The sequence below is a fragment of the Lampetra fluviatilis genome, chromosome 18 (assembly GCF_964198595.1).
Source record: "Lampetra fluviatilis chromosome 18, kcLamFluv1.1, whole genome shotgun sequence".
Taxonomy (NCBI): Eukaryota; Metazoa; Chordata; class Hyperoartia; order Petromyzontiformes; family Petromyzontidae; genus Lampetra; species Lampetra fluviatilis.
Window position 1 is genome coordinate 7,075,241 of NC_136292.1, and position 21,980 is coordinate 7,097,220.

General features: G+C 54.3%; 1 protein-coding gene across 1 annotated transcript; it reads right to left on the reverse strand.

Annotated features, from left to right (window-relative positions):
• Window positions 1-469: 469 nt before the first annotated feature.
• Window positions 470-21,597, reverse strand: LOC144937276 (calpain-8-like). Its single transcript, XM_078864685.1, has 21 exons — window positions 21,173-21,597; window positions 17,694-17,763; window positions 16,841-16,959; window positions 15,785-15,918; window positions 14,021-14,189; window positions 12,728-12,811; window positions 12,361-12,446; window positions 11,586-11,663; window positions 11,196-11,386; window positions 9,631-9,851; window positions 8,119-8,208; window positions 7,659-7,777; window positions 7,255-7,291; window positions 6,421-6,492; window positions 5,801-5,846; window positions 5,337-5,401; window positions 3,937-4,008; window positions 3,612-3,690; window positions 1,787-2,062; window positions 900-955; window positions 470-496 (listed from the first exon to the last, which is right to left on the reverse strand). The coding sequence occupies exons 1-21, from the start codon at window positions 21,374-21,376 to the stop codon at window positions 470-472; spliced, it is 2,295 nt and encodes a 764-aa protein (XP_078720811.1). The 5' UTR covers window positions 21,377-21,597.
• Window positions 21,598-21,980: the final 383 nt, after the last annotated feature.

A 21,980-nucleotide genomic window follows, 5' to 3' on the forward strand; every position in this document is an offset into this window, starting at 1 on the left:
TAGAACTAACCTCACTGCTAATGTTTGCACCATTACCACCAACACCATTACTGCCATTGTAACAAAATACTGTTAATACCATCACCATCGTCTTCACTGTGTACCATTACCATCACCATTGCCATCAAATACCATCATCATGAAGCTCAGCAGGATGAGCCTGGATGGGTTGACCAGCACCAGGGCTTGCCAGGTGCTGTAGGTGAGGGTGTGTTTCCTCGCCGCTTTTCTCCCACATGCAGCCATGCTCTCATTAACTATGGAATTCACGGCCAAACATCCCAATGTAGCAGGACCCTTCTGATAAAAAGGTTGGCCCGGGTAAATAAATGGAATGTTAACCATCATCACCAGCATCATCATCGTCATCACACCATCACCACTTCTCCATGAGCCATCCCAGAGCCAAGTAGAAGTGAGCTGAAGTCATCCGAGGTCACCAGAGGTCAACCAGGGTCACCCGGGTTCATCACAGCCCGATGTACGCAGTCACCCACTGCGTCACCAGGTGAGGACGTGGGGGGGGGGGGGATACAAGGGGAGAAATGTGAGGAGCAGAGACATGAGAGGATGGGGAGAAGGGATAGTCGGGATAAAATTGGGGGGGGGGGAAGGATGTGAGGGGGGCATAAGGGGGTGTGGGAGCAGGAACAAGATGATGCGAGTTGAAGGACGAGCGTTGATGGATGGTATGTGGGTTGACGTGCAGATGAATGGGTGGAAGGAGTGATGGAGGAATGGGTGGATGGATGGTGCATAGGTGAACGGAGTGATGTATGCAGCGGTGACGTGTGGATGAAGTGATGAAGTGTGCAGAGCGATGGGCGGAGTGGAATGTGGAAGGGGTGACGTGAGGGTGGAGCGATGATGGCAGGAGGAGACTATCTCCTTGGCCTCACCTCGTCAAACTCGGGAAGTGCATCCCCCGTTCTCTCCTTCTCCACCTCGTAAACACCTGGGCGGGAGGGGGGAGGGGGGGCACAAGTTATGTGACCCGACACTGATGATGGATTGATGTTTTCATTTCGTTACGGTCGCTGATGGTTGACGGTTGATGAGCGTCCATGGTTATGAAGGTCAACGGTGGTGGTGGGTTTTTGACGATGGCCTTGGTCATGGTGCTGTCGATGGTGGCGATGAGAACGATGATGTTGATGACAATAAACGATTAGTTGTATGCATCTCATCGTCGTCGCTCACGCAAATTGAATCCCACGATTGCTGTGGAACCACAGACGAGCGGTTAAAGCAGCAACCAGGCATCGAGCTGGCACTGCCAACAATTCCCCAAGTTCTGCGGTCCTCTATTTAAAAAATGCAGCCAATTAATGAGTGTTGACGCATACTAATAGTAATGATGATCATGACGATGTTAATAATTATGATATTGATGATTATAACCATGATGTTGTTGATGATGGTCATGATGATGATGTTGATTATGATAATGCGAATGGTGATGTTGATGCTGGCCATCGTGATGATGGACGTATGCTGAACTTCTTTCGCATCGTACGTAGCCAACTGTGCTCATCATCAGTGTGGGGGAAGGACAATTAACTAAATACAAAAACACTGTTCTAAAGTAATGTGATTTCAATGTAGATTTGAAAGTTCACAGCTCCAGTGGCTTCCTATGATTGGACGGAAGAGCGTTCCAGACGGCCGAAGAAGCGCATCTGAAAGCGCGCGATACGGTGACCGTCTTTGTTCGACGGTTAGTCAAAAGCCACTGCGCGGATGACCGGAGTTTGCATGATGGCTTATGCTCCTCGATGATGATAACCATAACGGTGATGTTGGCTATTGTGACGACGATGTCGACGATGATAATCATGATGGTGGTGTTGATGCTGCCTATCGTGATGATCAGATAACCATGATGGCGATGTTGACGATGGTGGTGATGATCGACGATTTGCCGGGACGGCGATGGGGGCCTCACTGAAGAGGTTCTGCAGGCGACACGCGCAGCTGACGAAGGCGCTCAGGCTCAGGCTGGAGTCGGCGCTCGCGAAACGCGTCCACGCGCGCTCGTACACGGCCATGCGCAGCTTCACACCTGCGGGGTCACGCCACACACGGCTCAAGGTCAGCACGCGACCTACGATCCCCCCCCCCCACCCCCAAAGTTGCTATTTTTTTTTTATATTTGCCAGATAATGGAATTTTTTTTTTGTGTTAGTACAGGCCCCATTGAAGAAGCTTCACATTTAAGGGCTGCACCCCCCCCCACCCACCCCTAGGAAATGTCCCAATCTACTTCTGGGTTATCGCCGCCCATGCCACGATCGCTTCCTTCCTTCTGCCAGGTCCCACAGCTGTTGTATAGTCGGCACCCGAGATCCAATGTCTTCTCTAACGGTCTCATCACCACCACCACCACCGCCGTCGTCTGCTCTTAGGTGGTGCAGTGTAGCGTGGTGTATCGTGGTGTGGTGTATCGTGGTGTGGGGTATCGTGGTGTATCGTGGTGTATCGTGGTGTGGTGTATCGTGGTGTGGGGTGTCGTGGGGTATCGTGGTGTGGGGTATCGTGGTGTGGGGTATCGTGGTGTATCGTGGTGTATCGTGGTGTATCGTGGTGCGGTGTATCGTGGTGTATCGTGGTGTATCGTGGTGTGGTGTATCGTGGTGTGGTGTATCGTGGTGTATCGTGGTGCGGTGTATCGTGGTGTATCGTGGTGCGGTGTATCGTGGTGTATCGTGGTGCGGTGTATCGTGGTGTATCGTGGTGTATCGTGGTGTGGTGTATCGTGGTGTGGTGTATCGTGGTGTATCGTGGTGCGGTGTATCGTGGTGTATCGTGGTGTGGTGTATCGTGGTGTGGTGTATCGTGGTGTATCGTGGTGTGGTGTATCGTGGTGTATCGTGGTGTGGTGTATCGTGGTGTGGTGTATCGTGGTGTATCGTGGTGCGGTGTATCGTGGTGTATCGTGGTGTATCGTGGTGCGGTGTATCGTGGTGTATCGTGGTGTATCGTGGTGTATCGTGGTGTATCGTGGTGCGGTGTATCGTGGTGTATCGTGGTGTGGTGTATCGTGGTGTGGTGTATCGTGGTGTATCGTGGTGTGGTGTATCGTGGTGTATCGTGGTGCGGTGTATCGTGGTGTATCGTGGTGTGGTGTATCGTGGTGTGGTGTATCGTGGTGTATCGTGGTGTGGTGTATCGTGGTGTATCGTGGTGTGGTGTATCGTGGTGTATCGTGGTGTATCGTGGTGTATCGTGGTGCGGTGTATCGTGGTGTATCGTGGTGTATCGTGGTGCGGTGTATCGTGGTGTATCGTGGTGTATCGTGGTGTATCGTGGTGTATCGTGGTGCGGTGTATCGTGGTGTATCGTGGTGTGGTGTATCGTGGTGTGGTGTATCGTGGTGTATCGTGGTGTGGTGTATCGTGGTGTATCGTGGTGTGGTGTATCGTGGTGTGGTGTATCGTGGTGTATCGTGGTGCGATGTATCGTGGTGTATCGTGGTGTATCGTGGTGCGGTGTATCGTGGTGTATCGTGGTGTATCGTGGTGTATCGTGGTGTATCGTGGTGTGGTGTATTGTGGTGTGGTGTATCGTGGTGTATCGCGGTGTGGTGCATCGTGGTGTATCGTGCAATGTACCACACTGGGCGAGCGCCTGCCCCAGCTCAAAGGTGCTCATGCCGCCCAAACCATCGCGGTCAAACTCCAGGAATACAGCCTGGGGGGGGGGAGGGGGCGGTGGGGGGTGAGGAGGGAGTGGTGAGCGGTGAACCATAAGTGGTGAGAAGGAAGTGGTGAGGAGGTAGTGAGTGTTGCCTTCATATATGTGTCAAATATAACGTACATATCAAGATATTATTTGGAGTGGAGCGGTGGCACAGTGGTTAGCGGCGAGCAGTGATTGGTGGATGGTGAGTGGGGAGTGGGGAGCGGTGAGCAGCGAATGGTGAGTGGTGAGCGGTACCTGTAATTTCTTCACGACGACCATGGACTGGTGAGTTTCCTCCAGATTCAGCTTCCTCAGAGACTTCTTCTTCTGTGGTGGTGAGCGGTGGTGAGCGGCAGTGTAGTTGTGTTCACGGTTTTGTGTGTGTATGGTGAGTGGCGGTAGTGTGTGGTGATTGCGTTCGTGGTTGTGTGTGTAGTGCATGGTGGTTGTATGTGTATGGTGAGTGGTGGGGTGGTGAGTTTGGTGGTGGTGAGAGGTTGATCGTAATTGTCAAAGTGAAAACTGGACATAACTGACCGCGACATCGACCCGTGACCTTCACCTTGACCCCGCATTCACAACCCCTGCCACGACCCCCCCCCCTCGCCCCGCAGCTACATATCCACAGAATTAAAGTCTTGAGTTGAACTCCCCAATCCTGGATGGCAGGGTTGGTGGATCACGCAGAGATGCCACCGTGAGCTGCGACACTCCCAACCCCGCTGGGTCTGCACGTTTAGCCAGCAGATGGCAGTACAGCAAGTGGGTCCGTGACAGCCATCTGTGCGGAACTGCGCGTGTTGCCCCGTCGCGCGCACGGCGGGCTTTCTGAGGGTGCCTCTCCGTACCCCTCAGCCCGCACCAATCCAAGCCTGGACTCAAATCGTCATTGACCATACGTCCCAATCATTTCCTCTTATTATTTTTTTCCTCCTCAGCAACGCCTCACCGAGTCTCAAGACTCTCCTTCGTGAGGGTCCTGCCAAGCTCTTTTTGCAGTAGGAGGCGATGCTGTTGCTGCTGCTGCTGTGTGTGATCCTCGCTAACGGCACTTGCCCCAACAGTCTGTTAAGGCCATACGGGGTATCTTTGCCTTTTAAGATCCAAAATTGAGTCATTTGCTAATAATGTTTCAGCATTGGGGATGTTGGGCCAATATCAGTTACGTTGTGTGTGTGTGCGTTTTATTAGCTATGGAAGAAAACCACAGAACTCAAAGGAAACCCATGCAGAACAGAGGGAGGCCATACAAAGTCTATCAGACCGGTGCCAGAGTCGAGAGTTCAACCCAGGCCCTTCTGACTGTGAGGCGCGGCCAGCCTGCCACCCGTGTCCAGGCATCTGTCAATCCACTGCTGGATGAGGGCATCCCCACGCACCACGCCGCGCGATTCGTGGGTGTCGTCAAACCCTGCCTCGCCACTCTGGTGAGTGCAGGTTGGCGAAGGTCGGGAGCACCGAAGTGGGAGCACAGAAGTACAGCACAACAATGGATATTACTGCATTGCTCTCTTGACCGCGCAGCTGTGATCTCCATTATACGAGTTTAAGCAATAATGTTAATAACATTCATCATTATAAGCAACATTGCCACATTCGAATCTCGACAGTTTGGGGGGGGGAGGGGGGTGTGGGGGTCGGGGCAGTGAGGATACGCCGGGCTGGAAGGAGACCAGGCTGCGACACGCGTCCATGGAGAGGGCGCTCCGAGCAGGTAACCCTGCAGTGGAGGGGGGGGGGGGCAGGGGGGCCCAATAACTCAGGTCCACATTCGACCGCTCCGTGTCCTCCCCTGTGACCCCCGTGTCCCCGTGCCCCCCCACAAGCCGTGTCCATCTGCCGCTGATGATGCCTCTGATATCCCTGCGCCCACCCACCCCCTATTCCCTGTGCCTCCTACACCCCGTGCCCCCCATGCTCCCCACGCCCCGTGCCGCTCACATTCCCATAGCCCCCCCAGTACAAAAGCCCGCTATGCCCCATGTACCCCCACAACTCGTGCCTTTTGCATGCCATGCTCCCAATACTCCTCATTTGTTCCATGCGATGCCCCATGCACCACGTGCCCCCCTGTGTGCCGTCATCCCCTCCCCCCACTACCGCTGTGCCCCCCACTTACTTGAGTTGACGAGACGCGTGAACTCAGACAGGGAGATTCGTCCATCCTGTGGGGGGAAGGGATGGACCCAGGGGCAGCAACAACAACATCAACAACACCAACCACAGACACTACGGCCATAGAAACATCCACCACAAAATCACCCCCGTAGCTACAGAAAGCCACCACCACCTCCTCCTCCAAGACAACCACCACCTCCACAATCACCACAATCACCACCACAACCATCACCAAGACTATCACCACGAGCACCATCACCACTATCACCATGTCCAACATTATCACCACCACCATCTCCTGCACCACCACCATAGATAACCACCAATACTATCAACATCACCAGTAGAAACTCCACCACTACCCCCACTACCACCACCATCATCACCACTACACCTACTATTAGCTGCTTCGTGTATTTACGTCTTAATGTTACGGCTCTTACAGTGTGGAAGTTGTTGTGGTTGTGTTGATGTGTGGTTGTTTGGCAGTGGCTGTGGTGTGGTGGTTGTCTGGTGATGTGGTGGTTGTGTGGTTGTTTGGCAGTGGCTGTGGTGTGGTGGTTGTCTGGTGATGTGGTGGTTGTGTGGTTGTTTGGTAGTGATGGTTGGGGTTGTTGTTACTCTGCCCGCCAACTTCTGAAACTCGGCGTCATCCAGCTCGGGTTCAGTGGGGGCAGGAGCGGCGAACACAATCTAAACAACAACATAAACAACAACAACATAAACAACAACAACATAAACATAAACGATATCAGATAAACAAGAGTAGCCAAATGTCTGCAACGATTTGTGGTCGTGGTTGTTGTTGGTTTTTGTTGTGGTGATGGCCGTGACTGGCGGTGGTTGTTGTGGTGGTGACTATGGTTGTGGTTTTGTGGTGGTGGTGGCTGTGATTGTTGTAGTTTAGTGGTGGTTTCTTGTGGTGGTGGTTGTTGGTTGTGGTTATGATAGCGGTGGCTGTGATGGTGACTATGGTTGTGGTGTGGTGGTGGTGGATGTTGTGGTATTGACTATGGTTGTGATTTAGTGGTGGTGGCTGTGATTGGTGTGGTTTAGTGGTGGTTGTTGTGATGGTTGTTGGTTGTGATTATGATAGCAGTGGCTGTAGTGTTGACTATGGTTGTGGTTTAGTCGTGATGGTGACAATGGTTGTGGTGTAGTGGTGGTGGTGACTATGGTTGTGGTGTAGTGGTGGTGACAATGTTTGTGGTGTAGTGGTGGTGGTGGTGACTATGGTTGTGGTGTAGTGGTGGTGGTGACTATGGTTATGGTGTAGTGGTGGTGGTGACTATGGTTGTGGTGTAGTGGTGGTGGTGTAGTTGTGACTATGGTTGTGGTGTAGTGGTGACTATGGTTGTGGTGTAGTGGTGGTTGTGGTGAAGTGGTGGTGGAGTAGTGGTGGTGGTGGTGACCATGGTTGTGGTGTAGTGGTGGTGGTGGTCCGTCAACACTCACACTCCCGTTAAACTCGCACTTCAGGGGCTCCGCTTTCCTGAGGGGGGGGGGGGGGTGAGAGCGAAGTGGTGGTGGTGAGGAGGTGGTGAGGGTACGGGGAGCGGTGTCGCAGCGGTCAGCGCACTGCGCTCACAATCAGCAACGAATATCTGAACTAGCCCTGGGCCTCCCCTAGGTCGACTCGGCCTTAAGTGAGTAAGTACCTGGTGCGATGTGTAAACATCAGCACTGGTGGGGTGGCACAGGTGGCGCGGGCGTGGTTCCGGCCACCCACCCACCCACCCCCTCGTGTGCCATGCCGGCTTCCGTGGGTGCTACTCGCTCACAGCGCTCACAGCGCTCGCCCCGACCGGCTGTCCAGCTGCGAGAGGCTGTGCGCGCGCGGGGGAGCTTTGCCTTCGTACCGGGAGCGGTTCTCCTGCTTGGCATAGACGCGCACGAAGAAGTCGCCCTCCACGTCGGGCTCGTAGGTGGAGGGGACGACCACGTAGTCGCCCAGGGGCAGGCGGGCGCGCACACTCACCTGCGACACAAGAGGGGGGGGGGGGTGGTCCCAGCGGTTTGGGTGTTCTTCTGTGTCCTGGGTCCCCATGTCCCCGTGTCCTAGTGGCACCACGTGTTCCCATGTGCCCCTGTCCCCACGTCTCCCGTGCCCCCCGTGTCACCTGTCTCCCTGTGTTCCACGTCCCCCATGCCCCCCCCCCCCCCTCTTGTCCCGCGTCCCCCTTGCCCCTGTGTCGAATGTCCCCCGTGTCCCCCGTGTGTCCCCGCGTGTCCCCCATGTCCCACGTGTCCCCCGTGTCCCCATGTCCCGTATGTCCCCGCGTCTCCCGCGTGTCCCCCGTGACCCCCGTGACCTCCGACCTCGCGGGCGTTGGAGAATCCCGGCGTCTCCTCGACGGGCCGCGTCGTCACGAAGAACGAGGACGGGAGGGGGTCCTTCTGCTTGCGGAGCTACACACAAGGGGGGGCAGGGGTCACGTGGGCACGCCCCCCCCCGCCCCAACGCCAGCAATCACCCTCTGCTCGTGGCCACTGACCCAGAGATGGGACAGGGAGAGCCCCTTGATGATCATCATGATGCTGCTGCAAGCAGTGATGATTGTGTGTGTGTGTGTGTCGATGATGACAATTCGATTATTTCGCATGATGGCAATACGTTCATGGGCAAAATGCCAATGTCTGGTGGCCAAGACGAGAGGGCTTGAGGAGCTGGAGATGGTCTCGTTTTGCTGTTCCTCCTACATCGAAGGAGGACAGACTGCAGTGGGTTACCGTGTGGTCCATAGTTTGGGTTGCAAGGCCACAATCACACGAATGTGCTTTGTTATCAATGCATCTCTGTGGGTCTCCATGAGTCTCCGTGTGTCTCTATGTGTCACTGTGCCTCTGTGTTTTATTTGTCTGTTTCTCGATATGTCTCTATGCATCTCTATGTATATCTATGCATTTGTATGCATCTTCGTATGTCTGTATGGGTTTAATGTGTATGGTGCATAGTTTGGGTTGCATGGCCACGATCGCGCTATTGTGGTTTGTATTGAATTTTGAATGTATGTGAAACTGATGTGCAAATCAACTATTGATGTTCTAATTCGATTGATGGTGATATAGATTGATGATGCTGCATGTTTTGACGATGCTGATGGTGATGGTGGTGGTGACGACTGGCCCCAGTACTCACTGCACCCTGCACTGTACACACCTTTTCTGGCACCTGTGCAGACACAGACACAGACAACACTTCAATTAAAACCAGGGACTCCTCACAGCATCCACATGCCCCTCATATTGTACCCTACTCATTCTGCCGCATCGGGTAAAAGTAAATCATTCATTTATTATAATGATTAGCACTGCTACAGTATTCCGCTTGCTTAACCAAGAAAGCCTCACTGAGTCTCAAGACTCCTTGTTCAGGAGGGTCCTGCCAAGTTTTACAGTAGGGGGGCGATGCTGCTGCTGTGTGTGTGTGTGATCACTGGGAGACAAAGGCAGCCGAGCGTGGTGCTGGCCATCCTCGTGTGCCATGCCGGCCTGCATAGGTGCCCGCTAACAGCACTTGCCTCAAAAGTCTGTGAAAGATATACGGGGGATCTTTGTCATTGTGATAACAATTGAGTGATCTGCAGGTACATTTTTCAGCATTGGGATGTTTTGGCCAAGCCCAGTTTACAATTAATGGAAACCCATGCAGAACAATGGGGAGACATACAAAACGCCACGCAGACAGACGCCCTAATCGGGGATCGAACCCAGGCCCTTCTTGCCGCAAGGCACGAGCGTCACCACCGCGCTGCACACCGCCTCGCCGTCTCCGACGCGGTCACCGTGACCTTCACGAGGCCATCGTGACCCCAGGGCGAGGTGACTCACCGGGTAGACGGCGAATCCGATGTAGAGGAAGTCGGGGGTCCCCTTCCCGTTGGATGCCGGCGCCCCCCCCCTGCGGTTCTTCTGCATGAGGGCCAGCACCACCGTGCAGTGGGTGACCGCTCCTCCCCGGTGGGCCGCCCCTGGCCCTCCTCCTCGGGACCCCCCCTCGTCGTCCCCAGCACGTAGACTCAGGCGGAACTGGGGGTTGGTCCAGAACGAGACTGTGGGGTCGCGAGAGGGGTGGGGGGCGGTGGAGGGGGGGGGGGGCGAGGGGGTGCAGGTGGAATGTCAATAGTCCTGAAATATCCCAGAACTATCCTGTACATGTGGATTTGGAAATCCACTGCTGGATGACAGCCTCCAGCACATTGCAGGTCGAGGGAGGGGGGGGGGCGGTTATTTGACCATACTTCACCACGACGCTGGTCAGCACGGGTTGGTAAATGCGGCGAGCATAGACGTGGGGGCATAGAAGCACAGTACAGCAGTAGAGTTTCTTGCAATTCCCTCTGCTGCCCACAACGTCCGTGGGCGGACGCCCTTCAAAGCACTATCCAGGCTCAACAGCCTGCTTAGCTTCTGAGATCTCGAGAGATGAGGGCGTGTCCTGGGAGAGCTTTTTGTCATTGCTGCCTCATCCGATTCCAGGGCCAAACGACTTCCGACTCATTCTGCGATCATTCCCTCGTCACTCACAAGCCACGCGGGTAATTCCAGCGCTTCATCTCTCGCCGAGCAGTCTTCCAGGTTTCTGGTAGATGAGAGCACGTGGCACCTTGGCTCGTGGTAGCCACAGCACATAGCGAGAGAGCGAGGTATTCTGGATGTGGCATGCAGTGCGCGGGGATATTGTCTGGGCCATCAACCTACACAAACCCCGGCCAAAATAAATCCTGGGTAAATAGATTCGCGAATTATTTCTAACTATCTTTACTACCCGGCTTCGCCTGAGACTTGGATTCTTGTCTTGGATTAATACACGGCCTACGCGGAGGGTGGGGGGGGGGATGCGTGACGTCAGCAGGCACACTGTGTGACGCTGTCGCATTCGGGTGACATCACAGACGTGACGTCACCGCTAACTTGCCGTGCAAAATATATCCATTATTGCGCCCCCCCCCCCCAAATACAAAAGTAAATGTTTATACTTTTTGCATTGTGTACAGTCTGGAAGCTACCCACATGCCAAATTTCAAGTTTGTTACATGTCGGGAAGTATGCTAAACATTTCGAACAGACACACATATTCACAAACTTCCCTTTTATATATATATAAATTAACATGACGTTAATTTGGCATTTGCACCATTCTTAACTCAATTTGGGACTGCACACGGAAGCAATCATGAGCCCGCTACTGGCAGACTGATGCCCACTTGCAGGCCAGGTGTGGATGAGATGTGACGTCGGGTGGTTTTGAGTTGCTCATGTATCTAAGCAAGCGCCATTGGAGTGCACAGATTATTAAGATTATCATTATCATCATCATACAATTATCAGGGAGGGTGCTACGTCTATGCATTGTAAGATTTACTAAACATTCCCGGATAATTCCCAGGAGTCACCTTTGTATTTCCTGCAGCCGCCAGCGGAACAGCCGGGAATCCAGCGTCCGTCGTGAGTGGTGAGGGCCCACGAGGGTGGAGCTGGGGTCCCCGGGGCCGCCTCGGCCGAGTCGGTCCCCTCCGTCTCCTCGGGGTTGAAGCTGCAGATCTCGATGGTGCTGAAGAATCTCGTGAATTCCTCCACTGACATCCTGGCCGGACGACGGCGCCATCGACACGACAGTAAGTGGGTGGCTCGGTGGGTGGGTGAACAAATTGGTAGTTGGGTGGGTGGGGGGTGAGTGAATGGGTGAATATGTAAGGGAGTCGGTGGGTAAGTGGATGAGTGGTGGGCGAGGGAGTTATTGAGTGTGTGAGTGATGATGATGATGCCGGTGTTGATGATTTCACCAGAATTCTCCGTCCTCTGACTTCTTGAGCTTGAGTCGCTGTTGCTCCTGTGGCTCCACCGAATCCCACTCAGTGGCCCTGGTGGTGCACGCCACACACACCACGCCGGTACACACCCACGCATCCACACACAACGACTGCCGCCGTTCGGCACTAAGTGGTGGTGACGTCATCACGACGCGTGTGCCATGCTCGGTGCACTTTGAGGCCACGTGAAGTGTTGAAGGGTCGCTGGCAGGAGGTCACGGAACAGACCCAGGTGCCATGGGTTAACTGACTGAGATAACAGAACCTCCCTACTGTGCAAACTTTCTGCGTTTTAGCCACCCATTGCTCTCTCTGCTGGTTGTTGTGAGCATCGCTTCTCTAACAGAGGGCGACTGCCTCCAACTGCACAGTAGCATCCTTCATGAACCTCTTCCACAGAGGCCGATCTTGACACCGCTGGTACCAGTCATCAACAAGTCCACTCCCCAACCCCCCGTACCATATCAGTCCATCTCTTCTCTAGCCCGTACCACGCCAGGTTGGCCCTCTCTATCCGGTCAAACAGAAATCTGCTTGGGCATGCAGTGGCTGGGCATGCGGACTACATGACCCAGCCAACGCAGCTTCGTCTGCCTGATGGTACTGCGTCTCGATCTGTGAGCTCCTCGCACACTCCAGTTTTGTTAAATCCAAGATGGATAGTGGACATTGGGGGGAAGTAGAGGGGAGATGAAAAGATGGACAGATGACGAGAGGGAGGGAGGGTGGGATGGAGGGGGATCACTACTTGTCGCTCCAGGCCCCCGTGTACTCCTGGCGACCCCACGGGTTTCGCAGGCGAACCAGGCGCACGGATCCCCCCCGAGTTGAGACCTGGGGGTGGCGGGGAGGTGGGGGAGCGTCTTGTTCACACACCACGGAGTGGCTCGGCGTCTCCATGTACCGTGTCTCTGTGTCTATGCATCGTGTTTGTGGCGAGTATGGAGTACGTGTGTTCCGTGTCCCCGTGTCCCCATTGTCCCTGTTTCTCTGCGTCTCCGTACCGTGTCCATTGCGAGTATGGATTACGCATGTCCACGTATCTCCGTGCCCCGTGTCGATGTCCCCCCAAGTCCCCGTGCTCCAGTGTCCCCGTGGTCCCCGTGTCTCCGTACCGTGTCCATGGCGAGTATGGAGTACGCGTGTCCCAGCACGAGCCCACTTTCGTTCACGCGACCCACCTCCGCGGGACTCGCCACCTACATGGAAACACGACACATGCGTGTGTCACGTGTGTGTGTGGGGGGATCGGTGACGTAGTGGTTAGCGCACTGCGCTACGAACCCGGCGACCCAAGTTCGATTCCCGCTCACGGCCAACACCAGTGACGATTTTGATTTGAAGCTTTCGTGACTGCAGGAATCCATACTCTTTGGATCTTTCGATGAAGTAACGTCGTTAGAAATTAAATTAAATTAAACAAATCACGACGTTTTGATCACAACACAAGCGGTCGTCATCAGGCAAAGGAATATTAAACAAACACAAGATCCAGGTCCGATTCAATACAGTACACAAAATCCGTGATCTAATCCCATCTGTGAAGGAGGTCATTCCTGACATGCAATATCCTGGAGTCTACAAACTGAGTTGTACCTTCGGTAGCAGTTACATTGAGGAAACGAAACGACATGTCTCGGACCACGTTCGTGAACACAAGGCAGATCTGAAACAAGGTAGGACCAATACCTCTGCGTTGCTGATCATTGTTTTAACGCTGTGGGCTCACACGAAATAAAATTTTCTAAGACGGAGGTACTCTGCAAACCTACCGGCTACCTTCAGAGATTTGCTCATGAAGCCATCCAGATATATAAACACAGACACATCTTCAATCGAGAAGATGGGTACAAACTGAGCAATCATTGGAAGAACGTTATTAACCAGGTAAAGTCTTAACTGACTGTGATGTTTTCATCCTACCTGCCCATGTCACCTGTTATTTCCGACTCTCTGTGTCTCTCTCTCTCTATGCCTCTCTCTTAGATCTCTCATGCTCACATGTCCTTTGCATTGCACTCTCATGCCTTTGGATTGCACTCTCTTGCCTCGTGGAGGCCACTCTAAGATCTTACATTAACATGCTAATCTCTCACATCAACATAGCCACTTCCGTGCCCTCGTCGACGATGCCGCTCTCTGATCCTACAGTTACATGCTAATTTCTCACATTAACTTCACTAGCCCCGCACACTTCTTTATGACCCTTGGGCTACACCCATTTCAAACCTTTTAAAACAGTCTGCCTCAGCAGCAGGCCACGCTTTCTCACCTGATGACGGATGCTTGTGTTGCGCCCGAAACGTCGTAATTTATTTTATTTTATACCTACGTGACTTTACCGAAAAAACCAAAGAGTATGGATTCCTGCAGTCACGAAAGCTTCAAATCAAGATAGTACGTATCACCTTTATAAAGCCGGCGAGCAGGGCATTGCCGGCCAGGGCAGAGGTGACGCAGAGCCAGAGTTTGGGGGTCGCGGGGTCGGAGCGGTACGACTCTCCCACGCCGCCCGTGAAGTCCTCCATGGCTTCCAGAATCTTCCCGGCCTTGAGCCCAGCGTACGAGCCGTTTAGCCTGGCGCATAGCACATACACACACACACGGTGATACATACACACACGGTGATACATATGTAGAGGAGTAAAATGGGGACGTGACATCAGGTGTGCCGTTCAGTGCGATGACGTCACGTCTCCTAGGGTACTTAAGGGGGACCCCGTGACGTAAGCGGGGTCACCGTGGGAACGGGTAGAGTAAGCAGGGTGAAGAGGGAACCAGGGGTAGAGAGAGGGATCGAGTGGTGGGGAGAAGCCGGTAGTAGCCGTAGAGGTGCTTCTCTCTCCGGTCGGTGGAGTCGGCAGAGTCCACGATCCGACACGAGAGAGAGAGACCGGAGCTAGCCGGCAGGAACCCGGACTCAGAGTAGGACCCCTAGCCCCTGGGAGTTGTGTACCCTGTGTGTTATTGTTAAGCTTTAATAAACCCTGGCGAAAGGCCTTAACTTACCTCCGTCTCTGAGTACGTCCATGGGAACCTCTCTACACATACACATGGTGATACACATACGGTGCTATGTTTGTGTGAGTACCCAGCTGTGTGTGAGTGTAACTAGCTGTGTGTGTGTGTAACTAGCTGTGTGTGTGTGTGTAACTAGCTGTGTGTGTGTGTAACTAGCTGTGCGTGTGTGACTAGCTGTGTGTGTGTGTGTGTAACTAGCTGTGTGTGTGTGTGTAACTAGCTGTGTGTGTGTGTGACTAGCTGTGTGTGTGTGTGACTAGCTGTGTGTGTGTAACTAGCTGTGTGTGTGTAACTAGCTGTGTGTGTGTGTAACTAGCTGTGTGTGTGTGTAACTAGCTGTGTGTGTGTGTGTAAGCTCTGTGTGTGTGTGACTAGCTGTGTGTGTGTAACTAGCTGTGTGTGTAACTAGCAGTATGTGTGTGTAACTAGCTGTGTGTGTGTGCGTGCGACTAGCTGTGTGTGTGTGTAACTAGCTGTGTGTGTAACTAGCTGTGTGTGTGTGTAACTAGCTGTGTGTGTGTGGGTGCGACTAGCTGTGTGTGTGTGTAACTAGCTGTTTGTGTGTGTAACTAGCTGTGTGTGTGTCACTAGCTGTGTGTGTGTGTAACTAGCTGTGTGTGTGTGTAACTAGCTGTGTGTGTGTAACTAGCTGTGTGTGTGTAACTAGCTGTGTGTGTGTGACTAGCTGTGTGTGTGTGTGTAACTAGCCGTTTGTGTGTGTAACTAGCTGTGTGTGTGTGTGTAACTAGCTGTGTGTGTCACTAGCTGTGTGTGTGTAACTAGCTGTGTGTGTGTGTGTCACTAGCTGTGGGTGTGTGTAACTAGCTGTGTGTGTGTAACTAGTGTGTGTAACTAGCTGTGTGTGTGTGTAACTAGTGTGTGTGTGTAACTAGCTGTGTGTGTGTAACTAGCTGTGTGTGTGTGTAACTAGCTGTGTGTGTGAGTACCCAGCTGTGTGTGTGTAACTAGCTGTGTGTGTGTAACTAGCTGTGTGTGTGAGTACCCAGCTGTGTGTGTGTGTAACTAGCTGTGTGTGTGTGTAACTAGCTGTGTGTGTGAGTACCCAGCTGTGTGTGTGTGTAACTAGCTGTGTGTGTGTGTGTGTGTAACTAGCTGTGTGTGTGTGAGTACCCAGCTGTGCGAGTACCCACTTGGCATAGGCCTTCTCCAGCAGTGCGCTCCAGAACTCGTTGCGTGTGCTGGAGCGCGTGTACACGAGGCGCTTGCTCCGCGATGGGAGGCGATCATCCACCACCACCTCCAGCCAGCGACCATACTGCCAGAACTGGGGGGAGGGGGGGGGCACAGGGGGACACGGGAGGCACGGGGGGGGGGGGGTACGCAGAAAGGCGCCCGAGTCGGGAATCGAATCAAGGTCTATCTTGCTATGAGGCACAAGCATTACCACTACGCCACCACCCTCCCCACCCATGTAATCAAATTGATAACGGTCGGTAATCAGTTTCATTCTTGCATATAGCACGGACACGTTCATGAGCTAAACGGCAACGTCGAGGTCTGCTGGCCACGACGGGAGGGCTTCAGGAGAGGAGAGTTCGTGTCGTTTTTGGTGTTCCTCCTCCTCGTTGAAGGAGCGCAGTGACTCCGGTGGTTTACTCAATGATCCATAGGGGCAGTGCTGAGCGGGACACGGTGCTCGGCTCTGATTGGCTTAGAATGCACGCGGTGTGGCTCTGATTGGCTTAGAAGGCACGCAGTGGGCCTCTAGGCGTTCGGGTCACCGGAAGATCCGAGGAGGTCTTTCTCGGCGACGGTAATCGTGTGTTGGGGGAGAGAGAGGGCCGAGCTTGGCTGGAGGGAAGGGCCAGGGTGGGAGCACCGCGTGGACTCAGTGCAGGTGTTGGTGTTGGCAGCAGAGATCGTGCTGGAATTGCACGTGGCAATGAATGTGCATCGCGAACGTTACGTGAGAGAGAGAGAGAGCAGTGATTGAGTTGCTGTACATGAGTTCCCCTTTCAACAAGCCGCGCTGCCTATGTTGTTGTCGCTCTCTTAAACGGTAAACGAACCCCCAAAGTAAACCGGCGGCAACGCCAGTTTGGAAGTCGCTTCCAAGCCAATTGATTTGTTCATCGAGAGTTCTGCACCGATCGCCGCCCGGGGCGAGACTACCACGGCCTCACGCGGCGTGGGCTGTGTCCTCCAATCGTCCGCGTGCCGGTGCCCGGGATGTCGAAGCCGCTCACCCTGAAGCGGAAGATGCCGCAGTAGTCCGTGCCGAAGTCCTGTCCCGCGGGCACGACCTGCTCGAAGAGGGCGGGCTCCAGCGTTAGGGACGACATGGCGGCCAGGAGCCAGCAGTCCCCTGCGGGGGGAGGGTTGGGGTGGAGGTGGTGAGGGGGAGTGAGGTGGGTGAGGGGTACGGGGAGACGGGGCCGGGGGGAGTGAGGGAACGGGGTGGGGTGAAGGGGTAGGGGGAACGGGGCGGGGTGGGGGTCGATGGGGGGGTGAGGGAACGGGGTGGGGTGAAGGGGTAGGGGGAACGGGGCGGGGTGGGGGTCGGTGGGGGGGTGAGAAAACGGGGTGGGGTGAAGGGGTAGGGGGAACGGGGCGGGGTGGGGGTCGGGGGGGGTGAGGGAATGGGGTGGGGTGAAGAGGGATGCGGGGAGACGGGGAGTAGGTCAGGGGAAGTTAAGTGGTGAGGTGAGGGGTGAAAGGTGAGGTGAGGGGTGAGGTGAGAGAGGAGGGTAGGTGGTGAGGATTACCTGGCAGGGAGGTAGTGAGGGTTTTGGCTGAGGGTGTATAACGGTGGTGAAGGGTACTGGGGCAGTGGTGAAGGTGCGGGGTGAGGGAGATGTTAGAGTCACTGGGGGAGGATAGGTGAGGGTTACTGGGAGAAGAGTGGTGGGTGCTTCAAGGTGAGGAGGTTGGTGAGGTGGTGAGGGTTACATGGGGGGAGGGGGGTTGGGTGTTTGGGTGAGGAGGTCGTGATGAGGAATGGGTGGGTAATGGTGAGGTGGTGAGTGTACGTGATACATGAGAGGTGGTGAGAGGTGCATGATGAGCCGGTGGTGAGCGGCGGTGGTGAGCTCCTCTCACCCAGATCTCCCTGACATATGTCTGTTGTTGAAGCTCCGTCCAGAAGGAAGAACGGCTTTGGGCAAATTTCCTACGGGGAGAGAGAGAGAGAGAGTCGGGGCGAGTGGGGTAAGCGTAGGGCGTGAGCGATGGCTTGGGGTGGGGCGGTGTGAGTGAATGTGGTCTATGCTACAACGTGGCGCAAGTGGTAACACTTGAGCCAGTGACTGGAGTAAGTTTTATTACACGTTGGCTCTCGCGGCCAATATGATCCATAATCGAGGTTGTTTTGACCCGGAGTAGAACCGTCAGTGCTGGCTCACCAATCACTCTGACCGCTGCTTTTTACTCTGAATTCTATCCAGATGTGACAGCGGCAGAATTCCGGCTCGGCTTAAACGCGTGATTTGGTAACGGATCTGCATTGCTGGAAGGGGTGGGGTGGAGGTTGTCCGTATCAGGGGTCTTCATTGAATGGTAAGTACTCAGCGTCGGCATTGGGGGTCTGCAGTCGGTATTAGGGGGGCAGTATTAGGGGGCCAGTATTGTAGTTGGGGTCCGGATATCAGGACGGGTTTACGGGGATGTTTTCGATTTTCGTAAACTCAATGCAGATGCGCGCGCGTGTGTGGATAGGGATTGGTATTTTTTATGTGTTTTTGTGCGTGGAATTCGGAAGCACATCCCTCATACGAAGAAGACACAGACCACATGTGTCTCCGCACACCTACACGTGACCCTAAATCAACTCTGCAATGCACACACGCACCCAGCCACGTATGCTTCAGGTGTCTGATAATTGCTCTGCATGACTCAATCGAGACGGATTTAATTACAAAAACAATAGTGCAACTCCACAGAGCAACAACAAACACAACACTCGCCTCCCACCGCTCACGACGTTAAACACCGTCACTCGGGGTTGTTTTCTTGTTTAACCAGCCGTGAGAACGCAAGAGACCAGGATGAGTCACATTTGCAAGAGGTCACCAAACTGACGCGAGCACAACATGACATGGTACGGGAATTAAGGCAACAGAAATCTGCGCTAAAAGAACATTGCTGCTTTGAAGACTCCATAGCTGGCAACCCCTTATCAGTGCCCTACCGCATTACAGAGCAATTCAGACCGTATTGGTCACCCCGTGCCCCTTATACATCTTGACGTTCATCCTACAAAGTCTCATCACAAGGGAGAAACACAAACAAATAGACGCATATTCTTTGGTTCTTTCGGTAAAGTCACGTAGATAGAAAAAAATTTGAATAATAAACTGAATAAAAATTAAACCAGTACACTCACTCCGATTAAGAACCAGGCGACAGTCTACATTAGTGTTTTTTTATTATTATTTTTTTATCCACTTTATTTTTGTTATTTTTTTCTAACTACGTGACTTTACCGAAAGAACTAAAGAATATGAATTCCTGCAGTCACGAAAGTTTTCAGTCAAAATCAAATAGACACACTTGTTTTCTTTGCCCGCATCGAAACAGCTGTTCGCCGTGTGGACCTGAAACCCCAATATCGCTGTGCAAGAATACGGGGCAAACCGTATGGGTTGACAGTTATGGAACTCGACTATATTGCACTAACATACTCCCTCACCAAACACTCACCATTCACCACTTACCAATCACGTCTCGCCAAAACCATCCCCCACACACACACGACTACATCGCGTTTGAACCCCCATGTAACTCGCATCGCACACCCGTCCACCCACTGTCACGCCACGTGCACACCACACCCTCACGCACGAAACACAAATGCCCCATTACTGTCAAATTCACAGTTCATCTCGTGCAGGCGACATGGGCACATTCTGTTCGCGAGCACCTATTAAGGTCGGCACGGCGCACGAGGGGGCGGTTTGTCTCCCCAGTGCTGACGTGTACACACTGCAACAGGAACTCCTCGTTTAAGGCTGAGTCGTCCTAGGGGAGCCCCGAGGACCGGATCAGTAATACGTCACTGATGTTAGCCGTGAGCGGTAATCGAACTCGGGTCGCCGCAGTCCGCGTCGCTGTGCCACGTCCCGTCACACCCCCACACACACCCCACACACAACCAACACACACACCCCACACACACACACCCTTCTCACCCCACACACACCCCACACACACACCTCACACACACTCCACACACACACACCCCACACACACCCCACACACACACACCCCACACACACCCCACACACACACCCCACACACACACACCTCTCACACCCCCCCCCTCACACACACACACCTCTCTCACACCCCACACACACCCCACACACCCTTCTCACACCCACACACACCCCACATACACACCTCACACACCCCTCACACACCCCACACACACCTCTCTCACACCCCACACACACCCCACACACACACCCCTCTCACCTCCCCCCACACACACACACACCTCTCTCACACCCCCCACACAAACCCCTCTCAAACCCCACACACACACACCGCACCCCTCACACACACACCGCACCCCACACACACACACCCCTCTCACACCCCCCACACACACCCCTCTCAAACCCCACACACACACACCGCACCCCACACACACACACCCCTCTCACACCACACGCACACACCCCTCTCACCCCCCCCCCCCACACACACACCGCACCCCACACACACACACACACCCCTCTCACACCACACGCACACACACACCCCACACACAAACACACCCCTCTCACCCCCTCCCCCCACACACCCCTCTCTCACACCCCACACACACCCCTCTCTCACACCCCCCACACACACACCCCTTTCTCACACACCCAACACACACACACACACACCTCTCACACCACACACAAACCTCTCACACCCCACACACACCCCTCTCACACCCCTCTCACACCACACACTGGCATCACACACAGTCACACCCTCGTACCGTCACAGGAAACGCGCACCACTCACAGGCAATCACTCACACCCCACACGCACACACCACAAAACAAAGACCCCCCCCCCCACCGTATAGACTTCAACAGACTGTAGGGGCAAGTGCTGTCAGCGAGCACCTATGAAGGCCGGCATGGCACGCGTCACACACACCACACACGCGCCCCCACTCGTACATCAGACACCCACGAAAGACACCAAACCTATCACTCACACCAAAGACAGAGATCCCCCGTATAGCCTGGAACAGACTGTTGTGGCAAGTTATGTTAGCGAGCACCTATGAAGGCCGGCACGGCACACAAGGGCAAGGGGGTGGGTGGCCAATACCACGACCGGCCGCCTTTGTCTCCCCAGTGGCGATGTTTACACACCGCACCAGGGTACTAATTTATGGCTGAGTCGACCTCGGGGGAGGCCCAAGACCGAATTCAGAAAATCGTCACTGGTGGTGTTGGCCCGTGTGCGGGATTCGAACTCATTTGAAGCACACACACACACACCCCACCACGAACTTCATCCACCGACTCCGCCCGGGTCTGGAATCAAACCCATCCTCCCCGACCTCTACCACTCACCCGGGGCCGCAGCCACTCGAGAGGCGCCTTTTCTGGAGCCGCGGTGGTCTCTGCCGGGGGTCCCAGGGCTTTGGGCTCCGCGGGGAAGAGGGGGTCACAGAAGAGGGCTTTCTCTCTCTTGCACTGCGCCCGGAGGGACCCCCAGTCCTGGCCCAGGTGCGGCTCGGGATCTTGCACCGAGCCGCGTGTTGAGTTCGCCTGCATTGCAAAGGCGCTGCTGATTCTTACACGCGCAGCTGGGAGAGGGAGAGAGAGAGAAGAGAGCGGTAGAGAACCTGGGAGGGGGAGAGCACAGCACGGCAGCGCAAACGGACTTTGAAGAGTTGGAGATCAGTAGGAAGAGGAGGAGCGTAAATAGGAATGTGGAATGGGGTTGGGTCCCTATGTCCCTGAGGCTACAACTCTGTAATGACGGCTAGTTACAACCAGCCCCTCCGTTCCTCCCCCTTCAATCCTTCAGTCCCTCCTTTTAATTCCTCCCCAATTCCTCCTTCAATCCCTCTGTCAATCTCTCAAATACCTCCTTTCCTCCCTCGTTCAAACCATCCGTTGATCACTCCTTCAAACCGTCCATTCCTTCCCCCAGTGGCCTAATGTGGTTGCAAGGAATGAAATACCCCCCCCCCCCTACTCCAGCCTAGCCCCCCCCTCCTCTGCACACCCCCCCCGCCCCCCCCCCCTCTGTCCAATCCACACACTCCCCCAACTCTCTTCACAGACCGTCGCCTGGGCCCCTCTGCCCTTTGGGCCCGGTGCAGTTACACCGCCTGCACACTCCACAGCTACGTACACCAATGCCCCCCCCCAC

Excerpts from the sequence above, each read along its gene's own strand:
- LOC144937276 (XM_078864685.1), bottom strand. The coding sequence starts at position 21,376 with ATGCAGGCGAACTCAACACGCGGCTCGGTGCAAGATCCCGAGCCGCAC. Across the intron at positions 11,664-12,360 it reads ACGGGGGCCTGGAGCGACAA|GGCCACTGAGTGGGATTCGG; the intron begins GTAGTGATCCCC and ends GTGCACCACCAG. Across the intron at positions 7,778-8,118 it reads GATTCTCCAACGCCCGCGAG|GTGAGTGTGCGCGCCCGCCT; the intron begins GTCGGAGGTCAC and ends CTTGTGTCGCAG.